This window comes from Heloderma suspectum, chromosome 5 (assembly GCF_057233095.1).
Source record: "Heloderma suspectum isolate Gila_16-S chromosome 5, 16-S_ref, whole genome shotgun sequence".
In the NCBI taxonomy this organism is placed as follows: Eukaryota; Metazoa; Chordata; class Lepidosauria; order Squamata; family Helodermatidae; genus Heloderma; species Heloderma suspectum.
The window spans coordinates 157,501,552-157,519,502 of record NC_139462.1 but is presented as its reverse complement, the minus strand read 5'-3'; the positions used below and the strand labels follow the sequence as shown (position 1 = coordinate 157,519,502).

Here is a 17,951-nt window from a genome sequence, read left to right as displayed (position 1 = left end):
GATGACCTGACTGCTGATCAAAGCAACAGGATGAATTCTGAACTGTATACTTTCTGCTCAAATTCAGCCGAATGCTGCCAAACTGATAGGACGCCGCTTCATATTGCAGATAGATAATGACCCAAAACATACAGCAAAAGCTACCCAAGAGTTTCTCAAGGCAAAGAAGTGGGATGTTCTTCAATGGCCAAGTCAGTCACCTGATCCCAACCCAATAAAGCATGCTTTTCACTTACTGAAGATAAGACTGAAGGCAGAAAGACCCACAAACAAGCAGCAGCTGAAGGCAGCTGCAGTAAAGGCCTGGCAAAGCATCTCGAGGGAGGAAACTCCATATTTGGTCATGTCCATGGGTTCCAGACTTCAGGCAGTCATTGACTGCAAAGGATTTTCATCCAGGTATTAAAGGCGATCCTTAAGTTTGAAATGATGTTGGTTTGTTCCATGACTTATGAGCCACCAACGATGGGGGGGCGGTATGCCACTGGCTGTACTTCCTGAATGGTTGGTGCCCCACTTTTGTCAAACCCCTTGAATTACAGCTGAAAGTCCTGACTTCGCTCCCATCTGGGTGTGTTTTCTTTCACCTTCAATGTGGTGGTGTACAGAGGCCAACCGCCAAAACAGTTATCCTTGTTCCGATATTTCTGGCCCTGACTGTATATGTTGGCATCCATGTGCTGATGTTTGAGTATTTTTCTGAAATATATATCTCTATAATTGTTCTTTCTACTTCATGGTTAGTACCGTTACCTCTATCAGAGAAATGTTTTTCAGATGTTACCCAACTTGATCTCATTTGATTACATTTTATTATCATTGTGCAAAACATCCATCAACAAGGAGTCAAGCCGTCTCACACATAGGCCCTGTTCAGATGCACACTGGGGAAGGGTAGCTAGGCTACCGTGGTGAACGGTGGTTACCGCTAACCACTGTGAGTGCTACTGCTACATGTGCAGGTACCACTTCCGCAATGTGGTTAGGCTAACCATTCTCTAACCACCCTCTCTCCTGCAGGAACCCGCAGTCCTCCACGTGGGTGGCCATGCATCCCAGTGGCCTTCGAGCTGTCGGCCATTTTGGTGCTCGGCAGCTACTCCTTCTTCGGCTGCTCTTGCTGCGGAGCTCTATGTCAGCTGTCAGTTAACCACAGAGGCTGTTCAGACATCACACTAAGCCATGGTAGAGCCCACTAACCATCTTGCACCAAGTGGTTAGTGAATGTAGTTAATCTGTGGCTAATAAACCACCACTGGTTGGGACAGACACCTGTTCAGAAGTCACACTAAGCCAACATGGTTAGCTCAAAACTCCTGGGGATGTCTGGACAGGGTGATTCACACATAATGCAGTGCTTAATACCATCAAAATCCTGATTCAGTAGGAATTCTTCAGACAACACTTCCTATGAACAATTTAGGGCACAATCCTATCTACATAGGCGACCACTTAGTCAAAGCAAGGCAGGAGAAGCACGGAGGGGATCGTTCCCTCCGCGCTCCTCCTGTCCTGCTTTTGCTGCTAGACAGACGATGTCTAGACACAGGAGCACAGAGCAGGGAAGGAGGCTGCTGTATGACACATAGGATGTGTTATACAGGCAGCTACACTCTCCCTGCCCCGGAATGCCCCCAGCCATGCCCCTTTCCGGCCGCTCTATGCTCCTCTTGCAAGCACGCAGAATGGGGCTGTTCCACACTGCCTCCGAGGCAGTGCGGAAGTGGGGGGAGGTTGGTTCTCTGGGAACTGACCACGCAGCATGGGCTCTGAGGTTGGTTTCCGGATAACAGCATATCCTATGGCCATCTAGCCGCTGTCTAGCAGCCATAGGATTGCTCCCTCCATCCACAGAATGAAAGGCAATTTAAAAAAAAACCACCCAATACTATGCTCCTATGAAAGTAGGGGAATTATTTTTAAAGCAAGTGCAATCCAAGCAATGTAGGCATATTTGAAATAAAAAATAGGAAAATGCAAAAGGAAAGGAAAAAAGTGTTTTCAACATTTTATTATTTGAGGATAAATACACTACTGTAGATGAAATACAATTTTAAAAAATTCAGTCAGCGTAAGCAGTACTTAAGAAAATGGCCTTCTCATGATGTACAGTTGATCTGAACACACTCTTGTACTTTCCATCTTTTATTAGCGTTCACAACTAATAGAACAACCTAAAATAGTAATAAAGAATAGTGATTCACAGTCATTCATTTTAGAGTATGCCCTCATATGATGATAATATAAATAATAACAACAACAACAACACCATTTTTACTACCAAGGAGAGGTGCTTGAGAGATATAGTTTACCTCAGGTGTCAAAAAAACTAGGCCAGCTTTGGGTAGTAAGCAACAGGACGGCGGGGGGCAGGGGCGCCTCAGGCAGCAAAACTCCGTGGGCTGCCTGGGAGTAAGCTCCATTGCACTTCGTGGGATTTGCTTCCGAGCTAAGCATATACAAAATCGAGCTGTAAAAGCTTTCAGTAGGTAAAAAACTGTATGTAAACATACCCTGTACTTGAACGCACGATCACGAACAATGGAGACACAACGCGAGCTACCCGACTCGCACATCCTGAACGAAGTTTGGACCTCGTCCCTCGCCGTAGTCGCTCTGGCCTTCTGCGGGTCCACGTTGGCCGCGCATGCGTGCTGCCGCTGCTGCTGGCTCACCTGCCGCTTTCGTGAGGGGGAGCCCAGGAAAGAGGGGAAGCGGCTGTTGGGGGCAGGGAGCGGGCAGCTGGTGGAGTCAGCGGCCATTACACCCTCTCCTCGCACTGCTCTAGCGGGGCTGTTCGTGAGGTAAAGCGGAAAACACTACCGCCCACCTCTACCCGGGCCCGGACGGAGACTCGCTCGCCCGGCCGCCGTTGCCGCAGCCTCGTTTTCCTTTACCTCACTCGGCCGCTGCTCTCGGCCCGTCGTCATGTTCAAGAAACTGAAGCAGAAAATCAGCGAGGAGCAAACGTCGCCGGCGCCGCGGAGCCTCGGCGGTGGCGCCCCGAACCCGCCCCAGGTACGCGACGGAGCAAGGAGGCGCAGCCCCCGAGTCAGCCTGGCTTGGGGGGGAGCCGCCGCCTCGGGAGTTTCCGCGGTGGACTGGGAGGGGGGTAGTTTCGGAAGAGAAGAAAAAGAGGGGCTTTGGCGGCCGGCGCTTTTATTTGTGCGGGGGCCCCTTCGTGCGCTGCGTGGTCCTGACGTAGAGATGTAAATATTCCCCTCGACCTTGCTGTCACCCTGGGGAGGTGGGGGCGGGGGAAAGACGGCTGTAAATAGCTCAGACTCAGGGTGCCTCCTCGAGAGTTCACTAGTGTGAAATAGTTACCCACCCCCGCCTTCTCAAAGCTGCGGTCTGATCCTGTGCGTGTGTACTGGTAAGTCAATGCCACTGAGTTCAGTAGCAACCTCAGCAGTGCAATCCCATATGCGTCTTCTCGGAAGTAGGCCCCATTGAGTTTGGTGGAGGTTACTCCCACCTAAGTGCTCGCAGGATTGCAGTCTAAATGTACCAGGAAGTAGGGTGTGTGTATACACACACGCACACACCCTGAAGCCCTTTTGAATTCAGTGATATTTGTTCCCAAGTCTGTGTTTGAAAGATCGAATGCAACAAATTTACTGGGGGGCTTTTCCTCGGGTGTGTGTTTTGACTGTGCTAATAACGTGTTTCTTTCTTGACAACTCTTTTCTGTGTAAATACTTTGTTTCAATGCCAAATTCTTAAAAGAGGCACACCGGCCTCTTTTAATAAATATGGATAATTATAAGCAATGTAATATATCCCCTGGTGGCAGGAGCAATGAGCGTTTGAAAGAGGAAGAGCAAGTTACTGCAATCTCTGTTGGGAATCTGGCAACGGTAAAACAAAATGTGCAGAGCAGTGTAACTCATGATGTGGAGCAAGTTGTCATCCTTTGCTTTTTGAGAATTTGTTTAAAGGCTGTTTACATGATTAGGTTCAAAGAGTTAGTCAGGCTTAGAGTAGGCACACTAATTTCAGTGGTTCTACTCTAAGCATGACTAAGCCTGGCTCCAAACCAAAGTAATTACTTTGGGGAGTTTAAAAGCCACCCTGGTGTGATACATTCTGCCACCTTCCATTAGGTCATCTTTTCTCTGTAGAATGGCAGAGTCAGAGCAACGCAAGGAGCAGTTGCTATAGGCAAGTGATTACATGAACATTTTCCCTAAGTGATTCTACATAAAAGGGTGCATCTTTTCTGTGATTCTCAGTGATTGAATTATGGAGGGAAATGTGATGGGCTGTTACTGAAATCCACAAGTGTCAGCCCCTGACTCCCCACTCCTCCGATTTCAGTCAAATCGTGCTCCCCTGTAGATTTCTTAAAACAGTAGTTAAAGAGCCATTACAAAAAGCTATGTGAACCTGCCCCTACTTGCTGTAATTTCATTCTTTAGTGACTGGAAATTCTGGAGTATTTTGGTGGGCAACTATAAGCAGCATACTTTCTGAGGCTTCGTCTACACATGTAGAATAATGAGGTGGTAAAGTGAGGAGATAGTAAACTGGATTGCATCAGACTGCAGGGGGAGAATACCATTTTTCAGTGCTCCTCCATATCTAAAAATCATAGTAAATAGAAAATTCATATAGCAGGGAGCGTTCAGGGGTCCTACCCATCCCTTTGGTTACTGTGCTTGTTTTCTGTTTGTAGGGAGGTTTTCATGTAGGGGAGCATTAAAAAAATGTGATCACTCATCTTCTGTCTGAAGTGGTACAGTTCACTCTAGTGGCTCAGCAGTTTACTTCCTTATTCTGCTGCATGTGTAGATCAGATCTGATAAGGCTTCAGTAAGGCTTTCAGAGTGGCTAACGATAAAAAGTAAAAATAAAAATACAAGTACTGTAAAAGAAAAAAGGCAGAATAAAACAGCATAGCTGCAGGATAAAGTAACAAACGCAGATTAAAATAACAGTAACTGATGTTTAAAAAGGCTTGGGTAAATAAACATGTTCTCACCTGTTGCCAAAATTTGAAGTAGGAGCCAGGCAGCTCTCCTTGGGGAGAGTATTCCGAAGGTGGGGCCTAAAAGGCACTATTCCTGGTCACCATCCATTTCCTTGCATAAGGCAGGCGCATTTGAAGAAATGCTCCCAGCAAAGGCTTCGATGTATGGTCAAGTATATGTACATTAGATGGTACCTCACTAGTGTTGCCTTCAGGGTGGCACAAATCACAGTCTTGACAGGATGCACGATGACTACTCCATACAACTAGTCCTCCTCCTAAATGAACTCACTGATTAGTGTCTTTGGCAATGTTTTCTTGAGTTTTAGAGAGTTATGGTATCAGTTAGCACAGTTGAAAAGGCGCAGTCCTATGGGGCGCAATCCTATGGGGATAAGTGGCCGCCTCCAGACTTGGAAGTGACCACCTATCCAATGCAGGGCAGGAGAAGCACAGAGGGGATTGTTCCCTCCACGCTTCTCCTGCCCTGCATTTGTGGCTAGACAGCTGATTTTGGCTGTCTAGCCGCAGGAAGATGGAGCAGGGGAGGAGGCTGCTGGACGACATAGGATATCCAGTATAGGATATGTCATACTGGCATTTCCGCCTTCCCCGCTTCGGCAGCCACCCCCCCCCCCGAATGCCGTGTTTTGGCTGCTCCATGGTCCTCTTCCGAGTGGGGAACATGGGGCCATTCTGTGCTGCCTGAGAGGCAGTGCGGAAGGACGGGAAGGTCGGTTCTCCAGGAACCAACCTTGGAGCGCGGGCTCCGAGGTCGGTTCCTGGAAAACCACATATCCTATGGCCATCCAGCTGCTGACTAGTGGCCATAGGTTTGCTCCCTAATAGTAAAATCTTTATTTAAAACAATGTATGTAAAATTAAATATTAAAACCATACAGTAATGTTCACGAATTGATCACTTGAGCTCAAAACACCACAGAATTAACACCGTATGAGTTCTGGTCTAAGGTATGGAAATATTTAAATATGGAAAACAACAAGAATGTGCTTTGTGACAGCTGTATTGGAATCTGTTGTCCAAGGTGGCTCCACATCTTGAGTTGACTTCAAGAAAACTGATATTTACAGACCTGAAATCATTATCAAAAGTTGGGATGGGTTATCAGGCAGTACCCTAACTAGTGGAATTAGGTGTATCCAATGCTGCTTATGGTTGTTGGTGTGCAGGAGCTAGCTGTTGTTCATTACTGTTACTTCTTTTGCAGGGACCCTCTACATCTTCACCATCAATAACCAGGAGTAGAACATCTTCACTTGTAGAACAAAATGACGAAGGCACTTTAACACCCAACAGAGAGGTAGGCTGAAAATCTGTCTGCTAAAAAGGGGGACAGAGGTATCACCAAATAATCGTGAAACCATGAGAAAGGGAAAATCAACGAAAAAAATATGAAAAAAGATGAAATGTTAAAGATATGCAGCACAGGGCAAGAATATCAGACAAACGATAAGACACACAAACAGTGTAAAAAGATGAACTCGCAAAATCAAATTGAATGACAGAGTATGAAAGTTCCAGTTCCCTAAAACTCAAGGTTAAGATTGCCAAAATGATGTTGGCCAGTTTCAACAGCCAGGTCCCCTCAAGTCGCATCCTGAGGCCAGCTGAAGCTGGGTCATATGAGGGTGTGAGTAAGGGTTACCTATCTACTACTCCATAGTGGCGCAGAAACAGCACATGGAGCAAAGTCTTATGACCTTAACACAGTTATTAAAAACAGTCCAAGATGGAGGAGAACCTGAAAGGAACCCCCCCACACACACACATTTGGGGTTTGCGGTGAGTAACTCCAGCAGGGCTCCTGTGCCTTGGGGTATGGCTTGGCAGAGAGCAAAGTAATTTATTTATTTATTTATTTATTTGTGGTATTTATATACCCCTGAATATAATAAAATCTGTCAGTGGTTCATAATATTAAAATCCAATATTAAAAACCCATCATTAAAACACAGCATTAAAAACACTACCAACTACAGTAAAAAATCAAGGAACAGTAAAATGGAGTGGCATAAATAATTTATAGTCCAGGGAAAGCCTGGGTGAACAAGTGTGTTTTCAGGAGGTGTTTAAAAGATGTCACATTTTCTGCCTCCTGAACTACGTGAGGGAGGGGTTTCCAGATTGTGGGTGCTGCTACAGAGAAGGCCCGCCATCTGGTTACTTCATGGCAACATTCTGTTCATTTTGGAATAACCAGCAAGGCTTCCTCTGCCGATCTTAAAGGTCACCTGAGTATGTATAAGGGAAGGTGGTCAGCTAGGTATCCTGGTCCCAGATTGTTTAGGGCTTTATATGACAATAACATAACTTTGTATGTGGCTCGGTTGCTAATAGGCAGCCAGTGCAGTTCTTTTAGCACAGGTGTTACGTGAGCGTAGGAAGGTGTCCAAGTGAGCACCCTAACTGCTGCATTCTGCACTAGCTGCAGCTTCTGAACCACGCATGAGGGCAGCCCTACATGGAGCACATTGCAGTAGTCTAATGCTTAGGTTGCCAGTGCATCGATCACTGTGGTTAGGCTATCCCTATCCAGGAACGGGTAGCTGGCGTACCAACCGAAGTTGGTAATGGGTGCTCCAGGCCACCGAGGCCACCTGGACCTCCAGGGACAAAGATGGATCCAGGAGCACCCCCAGACTATGAACCTGCTCCTTCAGAGGGAGTGCAACCCCAACAGGCAAACACCCCAATTCCCAGACCTGGGAACTGGCAGCCCATAGTGCCTCTGTCTTACTGGGATTCAGCTTCAGTTTATTGGCCCTCATCCAAGCCATAATTGCATCCAGGCACCGGTTCAGAACACGCACAGCCTCTCCTGATTCACATGTCACAGAGAAATAGAACTGGGTGTCGTCAGCATATTGGTGACACCTTTCTCCAGATCTCCTGATGACTGTTCCCACCGGCTTCATATAGATAATAAATAACATTGGGGACAGGGTCCCCACAGTTCAACTGCCATGGGACTGAGGTACAGTCACCCAATGCTGTTCTCTAGAACTGACTCCACAAGTACAAGTTGAACCACAGTAGAACAGTGCCTCCAGCTCACTGAGGCGGTCCAGGAGGATACTGTGGTCAACGGTATCAAAAGCTGCTGAAAGATCAAGAAGTAGTAACAGGATCTCACTCTTCCAGTCCCTCTCCCGAAGAAGGTCATCCATCAGAGTGACAAAGGCCAATTCCGCCCTAAAACTGGGCTTGAACCTAGACTGGAATTGATCCAGATAATCAGTTTAATTCAAGAGCACCTGCACCACTCTCTCAAGCACCTTACTCAGAAACGAGGTATTTGTGATGGGGCGATAGCATAGATCTCAGGATCAAGGGAGGTTTTTTCAGGAATAGTTGTACCACTGCCTCCTTCAAGGCAGCAGGGAACACATCAGCACGCAGTGATGCATTCACCACTCCCCTGATCCATCCGGTCAGTCCCCCAAGGTTAGCTTGAAGAAGCCATGATGGGCAAGCGTCGAGAGAGCTTGTGGTGGGTTGTATGGATGCAAGCATCTTGTCCACATCCTTAGGCTCCAAAAACTGAAATTGATCTCACAAAACAGGATAAGATGATGCACTGGACACCTCAACAGACACTGCATCAATAGTGGTGTTCAAGTCAGCATGAAGGTGAACGATTTTATCCTTGAAGTGTCTTGCAAACTCATCACAGTGGGCCTTCGAGGGTTCCAGTACTGGATTCACTGGGTTTGATGTAAGCAGCCCCCGAACCACTCGGAAAAGCTTGGCTGGACAGTTACTCAAGAATGCGATGGAGGTGGCCAAGTAAGCCTTCTTTTCTGCCTTTGCCACCATGCAGTAGGCATGATTATAAGCTCTTACACGTATTGGATCATCTTCATGACGAGTTTTACGCCACTTATGCTCCAGCCATCTTCTGACCTGTTTTATTGTCTGGAACTCCCCAGTAAATGAGGGGGCCTTCTGAGTGCCACAGTGCCAAAGAGGGCACTGAAGTGATTGTGTCAATGGCCCTTTGCACTTCACCATTCCACAGTGTGACAAGGGCCTCAACAGAATCACCGGCTCTGGCTACTGAAAAATCCCTCCAAGCATTCAGGAATCGTTCTGATTCCATAAGTCTTCGGGGGCGGACATCTTAATGGGTTGCCATACCTACAGGGGGGGACTGGCACTGTGAGACAAAATTTCACCAGGAAATGGTCTGACCATAACAATGGGATAATTTCCACCCCTCCAATATCCAGACCACCCCCATCATGCCCAGAGGCAAAGACCAAGTCAAGGGTATGCCTGCCCTATGTGTTGGACCGGTGACAAACTGAAACAGCCTCATGGTTGTCATGGAGGACATGAAGTCCTGAGCTGGTCCTCTTAAGGCAGCCTCAGCATGAATGTTGAAATCTACCAGGACAAGAGTCTTAGGGTTTTCCAACACCACACCCGCGACTGCCTCAGTCAGGGAGTCCATTGGGTAGCAGGGTGGGTGGTACACCAATCGTATCCCCAGTCTGTCTCTTTGGCCTAACAGAAGGTACAGGCCCTCACAGCCTATCCCAGGATGGAGGGGTTTCCTGGTGAGTGAGAGTATCAGGTACAGCATCCCTTATAGCACCAGCTCCATGTTAAGAACATCTAATCTGTTGTATAGCTGTCTGTCATGGAGTGCTCAAGGGTACAGGAGCCTGCCTGAAGCAAGTAGGTTAACGATCCCATGAAGGAACAGCCAGGAGCATCTTGGTCACTGTTGCTGGTCATTGGATGAACCTACCTTGTGGCTGCCATGGGGCAGGGTGTGGGATGGGTTATGTATCTGGAAGAGCAGACAGAGGAGAGCAAAGGAAGACTCGTGTGTGTGTGTGTGTGTGTGTGTGTGTATGTGTGTGTGTGTGACAATAATGAGCAGGACAGCAGCTGGAGCACATAGTCTGTACCTGAATGCGCAGTAGGAGTTTGTGAGTGAGTGGTGCCAGCTGAGTGTTTAGCCAGTGTTCATCCCCACCACCACCACTGAGGGAGAGGGGAAGACTGCAGTGACAGTGATTATACTGATTTCTTCCCCCTTGTGGGTTGCAGTGGAACTATGCGTGTGCAGAAATGGCTTCTTCTGCATGCGTCTGGGCTGTGATCCTGAAAGGTAAAAGTACTTATGAGTGTTTGGCTGGCAGTGGGGCTAGAGTAGAGTGCCTGGCCTTTGCCAACAGAGCTTACCTGTGTGTGGGAGATGCTGCTCACCGCTGTTGGGAAGAGTGTCGGAGCATTAGAGTTTGTGCAAGATACAGCATGAGCCTATGGCAAAGGGGATGGGGGGAGATGTGGGAACAGTTAGAGCAGTGCTCCTTTGTAGCATGGTTGCTGTCTTCCATTGTGGGATGCTGTGTCTTGGCACTTTCAGTTGTAGCAGTAGGGTGGGAGTTGCTGTTGGATGTGTGTGTAGAGTCCCTAGGCAAGGTGCCTGTAAGGATTACAGATAGAGAACTGTTAGCAGTGTGCTCAAATCCATAGGAATATTTTCAAGACCGGCTTTTTTGTGGCATAGTGCCCTTTCCTTATGGTTCCACTTATCAGAGTGCCCCCTTGTGAGCTCTACGTGTGTGCAAGTTGAGACCAGATAGGAATATCCCCATACTACGTATGCTCTCACCTTGGTTATTGGCTGTGTTTGCATGGAATGGTAAGCTAGGATTCTGGCAAATTCGATCTTAACTGTGAACATGTTGATGCATGCAGCCAATTTGTTCCTGCTTGGCTTCTACTGCTAGCATGAATGGCTAAACAAACCAGAATTGGTTTGTTTTGCTTTTTGTCCAAACCCAGAAAACAGGGTTTTATAATCCTGGCTTGCATTATTGGATACGAAAGCTATTTGTTGGTGTCTTTAAAGGGATGTTACATAGGCTATGCATTATGTTTTCCTCCTTTTAATCGCCTTTTGAAGTTTTTAATCCATAGTTAACCTCCACAGAGAGGACAGTTCTGTTGCTTTGTTCGAAAACAAAATACATCCACGTCTTCAAATGATCTAACTTTTTCCTTGCCCTCAGATTTAAATCTCCCTATATTACTGTTAGTACTGTTGTAAAACTCCATGCATTCATTTTTATGAATATGTTTAGCTACAGATATGGTTACGGATCATGTGGTGTCGCAATCTGCATCCCTCTCTCCTATGTTTGTATTAAAATAAAAAATGAGGTTTGATTGGTGGCCTTATGACGTTTGGAAACAAGTCTAATCTCATGATAAACATATTTTTTAAAAAGTATACATTGTGCTAACCACTTTGCAGCACGTTTCTCATTGCAGTGGTTTTTGGCAGTATTAATATTATGGTTGCTACCCAGAAATCTCCTTTAGGTGTTCACAAGGGCTTGCATATGCCTTGTAGGCCCTCTGACATTCTTTCCACAGCAGTCCCAATGCAGCGTTACAAATGTCAAGAGTGTGGCTGCTGTCACCTCTCTCCCACCCGCTGGAGTTTTCTAGACAACAGCTTACATATGAGGCCACAAAAGCAGTGTCATGCATAAACGATGCAGAGAAGAGCACAAAGTTGAAGGCAGCACTTGAAGTTAATCCCAGCAAGAGCTAAAAAAAAACTTCAGAAGCAAGCTGACCCTTATCCTAGTAATTTATAGAAGTAAAGCAAAGATAGTGCAACTCATGGACTGTAGTCCACAAAAGTTTATGACATACAAATGTATTAGTTTTTAAGGTGTCACAAGTCTTTGTTGCTCTAGAATAGTATGTGTGGCTCTTTTTCTTGAGTCCACTTTTTGTTTTTATATGTGTGTGTGTGCTCATATTGCTGCCATTTTTCTTTTAAAATCAAAATATTGAAATCATAATAGACTATAGCTGTGTCATTCTCTCATCCAGAGTTATATGCATGCCTTTAATATTAAGCACTAAATTGTGTACTGCTTATTCCCGAAATGCTGCATAAAAATACCATGGAATTTATAAGAACATTACACCTAGAAACCTGAATAAATAATACATAGCAAATGCACGGCTGAGGTCTTTTAATATTGGAGTTCAACTCTCTGGTGTCTTTTTAAAACATAAGATGCCTTTACTGAATTTAAACTGGAGGACTAATTCCTATTATAAGTAAGTACGCTAAAGTATCAGAACAATAATTGTTCCATAGATACTTGTATTAGCTGACAATACACAATAATATACATGTTCACAATGCTAAAATACTTCAGTTTCCATTTTTGTCCACTTGTGCCTATATATGCAACTTGAGCACGCTCCGGGAGAGAGCGCAGGACAGGAAGGCCTGGCGTGCTATGGTCCTTGTTTGAGTGTTCCACTCAACCTTCAGTGTGTTCTGTTCATACATTTTTCTTGGTAACTTTGCATATTTTTGCCGTTTTTGTAAGCATTATGCAAAAATGTATTTGTGAGATATAATTGCAACATGCTTTTGTTTTCCTCCCCCTTTACCTCATTACATTGTTTTATTTTTAATTTTCTTGCTTTTTGCATTGAATGACACAGCTGCTAGCTGAGATGATATCAGAGCCTGCTTTTCTTTCTGAGTATACTGTCTTTGCTTTGGATCCTACCAAACGACTTAAACCAAAGAGTGAGAGTGTGGTGAGTCCCCCCTCTCTATCGGTCATAGAGAAAATTTGACTGGGACAAGAGGATACTGTAATTCTAGAATGCAGAACCAATGCTGCTTTTGGTTTATGTTTCTCACTAAAACATACTGAGTGGCATATCGCTAACTCTGCGCTAAAACTCAGGGTATATTTTTTGATTAACTCATGGTTGGGGTACTTGTTAACAACATCGGCTTAATTTAACATAAAAATTAACATTGCTTTGATGACACCTATTTCAAACATTCACCACAAAATGCCATTGTATTTTTGTAGCATAGCTGAGAATTGCTGTGTCTTGAGTCTTGTCTTTTAAAAAAATAAAAGCAGAATAACCACCACCTTTCCTTTTTTTCCCTTTTAGTAACAAATCTCTTCTTGAAAAGGAGTTTTGTCTGTTATACTTGACAGTATTGAGGAATAATAATTTTCTCAAGCTAATCCAGTTCTGTAGAGCAATTGTGATTAGAGAGCTGTTACAGAATGATGACAAGTGGAAGGAACTGGAGCAAGAATACAAGGAGTAGAATAGACCTTCTGAGTACAGTGGTTTCTTTTTGTGCGTTAGGGGAATTCTATTGCTAGAGGACTGACAATAGAAACTTTTCTTGGGGCTTTATCACTCCATTTTGATTCTGATGTCACCATCTTCAGTTGGTGCCTCATTAAATCAGAGCAAGCAATTGAGGCTGAAATAAGGTGTAGTGGTTCAGGCCAGCTTGCCATATGAACTTCTGGCAATTTAGCTTCAAACTGCTTTGAGGAATACAGTATTAAGGCATTTGGATGTAGCATTTGTATTGCCTCCTCACTGTTGGAACTAGCTAAATGTGGTAGAGTAGGAGGCTCTACATTAATTGCTTTTCTCTTGCACTGTTGAATTGGTGTTACTGCAGTAGAAGGTTTAATTTACAATATGTTTAAAAATAAAATATAATGTTTATAATTGTATGTAGGCTGTGTATTATATTATCCTAGGGACATCCAATGACATTATTTCAGTGAGGAGCCTGCAGACAAACTTATTAAATTTACTGCATACACTATGCAAGAATCTGGTTTTATACTTCCTTTGGGGCTAAATTGACTATGCAACAGTGGAAAGCCCAGAAACAAATTTTGGGTGGGGGCACAGAAGGGTCAAAGTGCTTTCCTGCTGTGTGTGTGTGTGTGTGGGGGGGAGCATTCTGCATGTTAATGTTCTGAAAGAGGAATAATGGTGTATTTCAAATTAATAATCCCATCCTAAACATATTTTCTCTGAAGTAAGACCCATTGACTTGGATTTACTTGAGCTTTCAAGTAAGGATGTTTAGAATTGCAACCTTATTTTAATTTCCAGTTTATGATTCAGTTATAGTTTGTATGTGAAAAGTGCCTTGCCTTCAACTAATCACAGGGGTCCAGTGATGATGGAGGTGAGCTATTTTTCTGAATGGGAGGATGTTTCTCTCTGGCAGTGCTTATGCTGTCAAACCTATTGGTGAACTGGTTTAAGACAGACTTATGTATGAATGATGGAATCCTCATACTGAATCAAAGTCCTGAAACAAGAGGATAGTATAGATTATATCTCCAGTGAGTTGTGCATTACGTTCTGAGTAGGTACTGAATTAGTGCTGTATAATGGTATTCATCTAGCAGTGTTTGTAGAAAATTTTAGGGTCAGGATTAACCAGCTTTAGTAATAGGTTCCATATGGTGTACATAATATACTGACTATGAGCACAGTCTAGCAGGAAGGTCTCCTGTACAAGCCCCACTGAAATATTATGGGTACTATGAAAGAGCTAAGTAGACACCTTGAACAGTTCCTGTTTATTTCAGTGGGACTTGCATAGAAGAGCATCCTGCTGGATTGTGCCCTATGCTATAATGTGCGATATTGTTACAATTATATTAATCTACAATATTTATTTTTTAAGCCATTGTATGCAAAGTAGCAGTCAGTAATGATGTAGCACGTTGGCTTCACATCATGTTTCTGCATTTGTAAACGTAATTAACGTACCATAGTTTTTTTAATGCAATTTTAATGATCTAATTGTTGGGGCTTTGAGGAAGTGATATGAACTTAACCAGTTTTAATTGCCAACCGTTATACTGAAATACTTAGTTCTGTGGTCCCCTCCCAGTTGCTTAAGTACGGCAAAGCAGGTGAGAATATAGGTCTGTTCGCACATAACGACAACCCATCAGTTAACCAATGGGTTGTTGTGCACGAGCAGGAGAGTCTGTTCCACTTTTATTTCATAACCCACACTGCTGTAATTCTGGTAAGCCAGAAATTACCTAAATCAGATATTGAGTGTGCTTCTAATCCTCAAGATATTTGTCTTGGATGTTTGTTTCCTTTTCTGACAACAGTTATAATATTTCTAAATTGTGGATATGTTGGCAGGATCCAAAGTATTGCATGACTAGTTCCATATGCTCAAGAGGACGTTGGACTGGTATTTTGTAAATAGCAACCCATCATGCTGCGTGTCAAATCAGATTTGAACATGAGGAAAGATTTCAAGGCAGATTGTGAGATGGCATAGGAATCTGTTGTTCAAATAAAACAACAACCTCAAAGCCTTCTGGGTATGCCCAAGCCCCTGGGTGACCTAAGCTAGTAGCTTCTTGGATCTTGGCCAGTACTTTCAAAGAAAACAATGTGTATATTGGAAGTGTTACAGAATTACGTGGTTTATGATATGCTTTTCATTATGGTTAATAAAGCATTTTTATACCTGAGGAATCTTAGATAGCCTTTAAAAATCTCTAAATAGTTTGGATTTGAGAGCAGCAATACTGCTGGCTTTATTTTGAAAGATGTTTTCATCCCAAAAGAACAAATGCCAAAGAAATGTTTAAAATGACATTGAACGAATGGAAGTGCTAAACTTCATGGGCTTTTTTTTTAATGGTAACTACAAGACCAATATAATGTCTTATAACCAAGCAGTTTATTTCAGTTTAGGTTGTTTTTTTTTTCTGACGTTGGGGTAGGGAGCTGTCTTAATCCAAAGTCTTGTGTTTCCAGTTTGCCTCTGGTGGAATAGAATATTTTATGTAGGGATACTTCTCCTCATGGAAGAGAACTAGACTTGTGATTGTTTATTAGCTTTTGAGATTCTCCTTAAGGAATAAATTTTCAGTTTAAATTCTACATCTTTGAAGAAATCCATAAGCATCTTATCTATTTTACTTATACTAATCCATGTAAACACAGCTGCTTTATAGTTCTATGTATTACAGGAGGCTGATTCATATTTCTGCTTAATATACTTGTTTCAGTGTGCATGATAGCATCTTAATAACCAATTGAAAAATAAAGGTACTAATGATTTACTAAAAAATGAATATGAAAAGTTATCATGGGGTTGCTTTGTATAATGCAAATGGGCTTCGTAGGGCATTGTATTCTTGTTCTATTATTGATATTTTTCTTTTTTCACCTTTTAGAATGTATCTAAGCAAGAAATGCCCAGCACTAATAATAGTGAAAGTGAACCATCTTCCCCACAGGTATGTAACATCTGTTCTGTTTTGTAGCCACTGACTAATTTAAAACTTGTGGCTGTAATATCTCACTACTAGAACACAAATACTTGTAAGATTCTCATTTGGTCATAAGAAATATATTATTTTTGGCCTTAAAATGTTTACTGTCTCCCCAGACATATCCAATTCAATATAAACTATACTGTTTTACCACTAAATTAAGTTTACATGTTATGTTTTTAAAAAATTAAATTGTATTAATAAACTAATGAAGTACTTGTATTTCATTAACTTCATAGTAAATTCTTTCTACTGTTCTTGATAGTGAAACATTTTTCAAGTTTCCAGTATATTTTGCTAGCTGTATGATATTCTGAAGATGTGGTATAGAAACTCAGTCCTTGTTTTATATATTTATTTATTTACAGCTTAGTGATGTCCATTCCTTTGCACAGAAGCTTCAGCTTCGAGTTCCTTCAATGGAATCATTGTTTCGAAGTCCCTTAAAAGAATCTTTGTTCCGCTCTTCTTCTAAAGAGTCTTTAGTGCGGACTTCTTCAAAAGATTCACTGAACAAACTGGACTTTGATTCTACTGGTCCAACATTTGATCCACCCTCTGACGTTGAAAGCGAAGCAGAAGAATTGCCTGGAAATGTGGACAGCCTCCCCAAGGAACAGCTATTGCAACGGTTGCGTAGGATGGAGCGAAGTTTAGGCAGCTACAGGGGCAAATATTCCGAGGTAGAAAAATACTGGAATTTTTTTGTGGGAACAATTGATTGAATGAGAGAGAATAATTTTCTGTAGTATGCCTGTCAGCACGACAAACAATGATTTTGGGATGCTGTTTTATATAGTCACTCCTGCTTGCCAAATTAATTCTTTTAGATTATGCAAGACTTGGTCCAGGTTTCTTTCACGCTAAGGCCCTTGAGTGCTGCTTTTTTGCTATCAACTGGAATCAGAATTAAAACAGTGGTTCCACATTGCATTTAAAATATCGCATTATATTGTAATGCAGGGGTGGTAACATGCAGCCTGTGGGCTGCATGTGTCCCCACTGTCCTTGAGTGCAGCCCTTGCCACCCCTGAATTTGCTGTGGCAGAGGCAGCAGCGGCAAAATACTTGGAGGTTTGCGACAAACCACAACAGTGGCCTATAAAGGCCACATTTCACTTTCAAACAAGGCATGTGCTAAGTGTTACCTTTTTAGGCCACTGTTGTAAATCACTGATTGTTTTGCTGGTGCCACTGCTGAAATTTGGCAGCACACAACAACATTGTGGCTCCTGGGCAGTTTCAGGGGGTTGAAATTGGCCCATGAAGTTCCCTGTCCCTGTTATAAACAATATCCATGCTTGTACCAAGATTCTTATAGAATGCTTACTCAGAGAAATGCCCCATTGGCATTGGTCCCTGCAGTGTTATTTAGTAGCTTCCTTATTGTAACTTCTACTCTTTTTATGACTTTTCCTTTCTTAATGACTGGCTTCCTTTCATTTTTTTCTTACTTCAATAGTTTAATAATGCTGATTTATTATAAGAGAAAGGAAAAAGTGGAAACCAGTAATTAAAGCACCTCTGTCCCCACGGGGAGCAAGAACTGACTAATTACCCATGATGAAGGGGCAATTAAGCAGTTATTCACCAGTAAAGCTAGCCACGCTGAATAAGGAACAGTGAAAGGAGCAGAAACTATGAAAAGGAAACTACCAGTAGCCATGAAAAACTGAAATAGTGCTTTGTTCTACACTGGACAAGTTAATGCTACAATTACATGAGAGAATTGCCACAAATCAAATCTGGGACAAACCTGAGAGGACAGCGTAGAAAACACCGGGATGCAATGGGCTGGCAATTGAGTCCT

At 43.2% G+C, this 17,951-nt stretch overlaps 1 protein-coding gene across 10 annotated transcripts in view; it reads left to right on the top strand.

The window, feature by feature from the left end:
- Window positions 1-2,680: 2,680 nt before the first annotated feature.
- Window positions 2,681-17,951, top strand: part of GOLGA4 (golgin A4) — an 80,586-nt gene continuing 65,315 nt past the window's right edge. For 5 of the 10 annotated variants that reach the window (XM_084857956.1, XM_084857955.1, XM_084857957.1 and 2 more), the window contains exons 1-5: window positions 2,681-3,018; window positions 6,202-6,294; window positions 12,486-12,584; window positions 16,043-16,105; window positions 16,510-16,824. In XM_084857956.1, the coding sequence (XP_084714082.1) occupies window positions 2,929-3,018; window positions 6,202-6,294; window positions 12,486-12,584; window positions 16,043-16,105; window positions 16,510-16,824 (660 nt within the window). In that variant the 5' untranslated portion in view covers window positions 2,681-2,928. Of the gene's footprint in view, window positions 3,019-6,201; window positions 6,295-8,557; window positions 8,781-12,485; window positions 12,585-16,042; window positions 16,106-16,509; window positions 16,825-17,951 lie in introns of those variants that run through there. The other 5 variants (XM_084857960.1, XM_084857961.1, XM_084857959.1 and 2 more) reach the window with 3 other exon arrangements.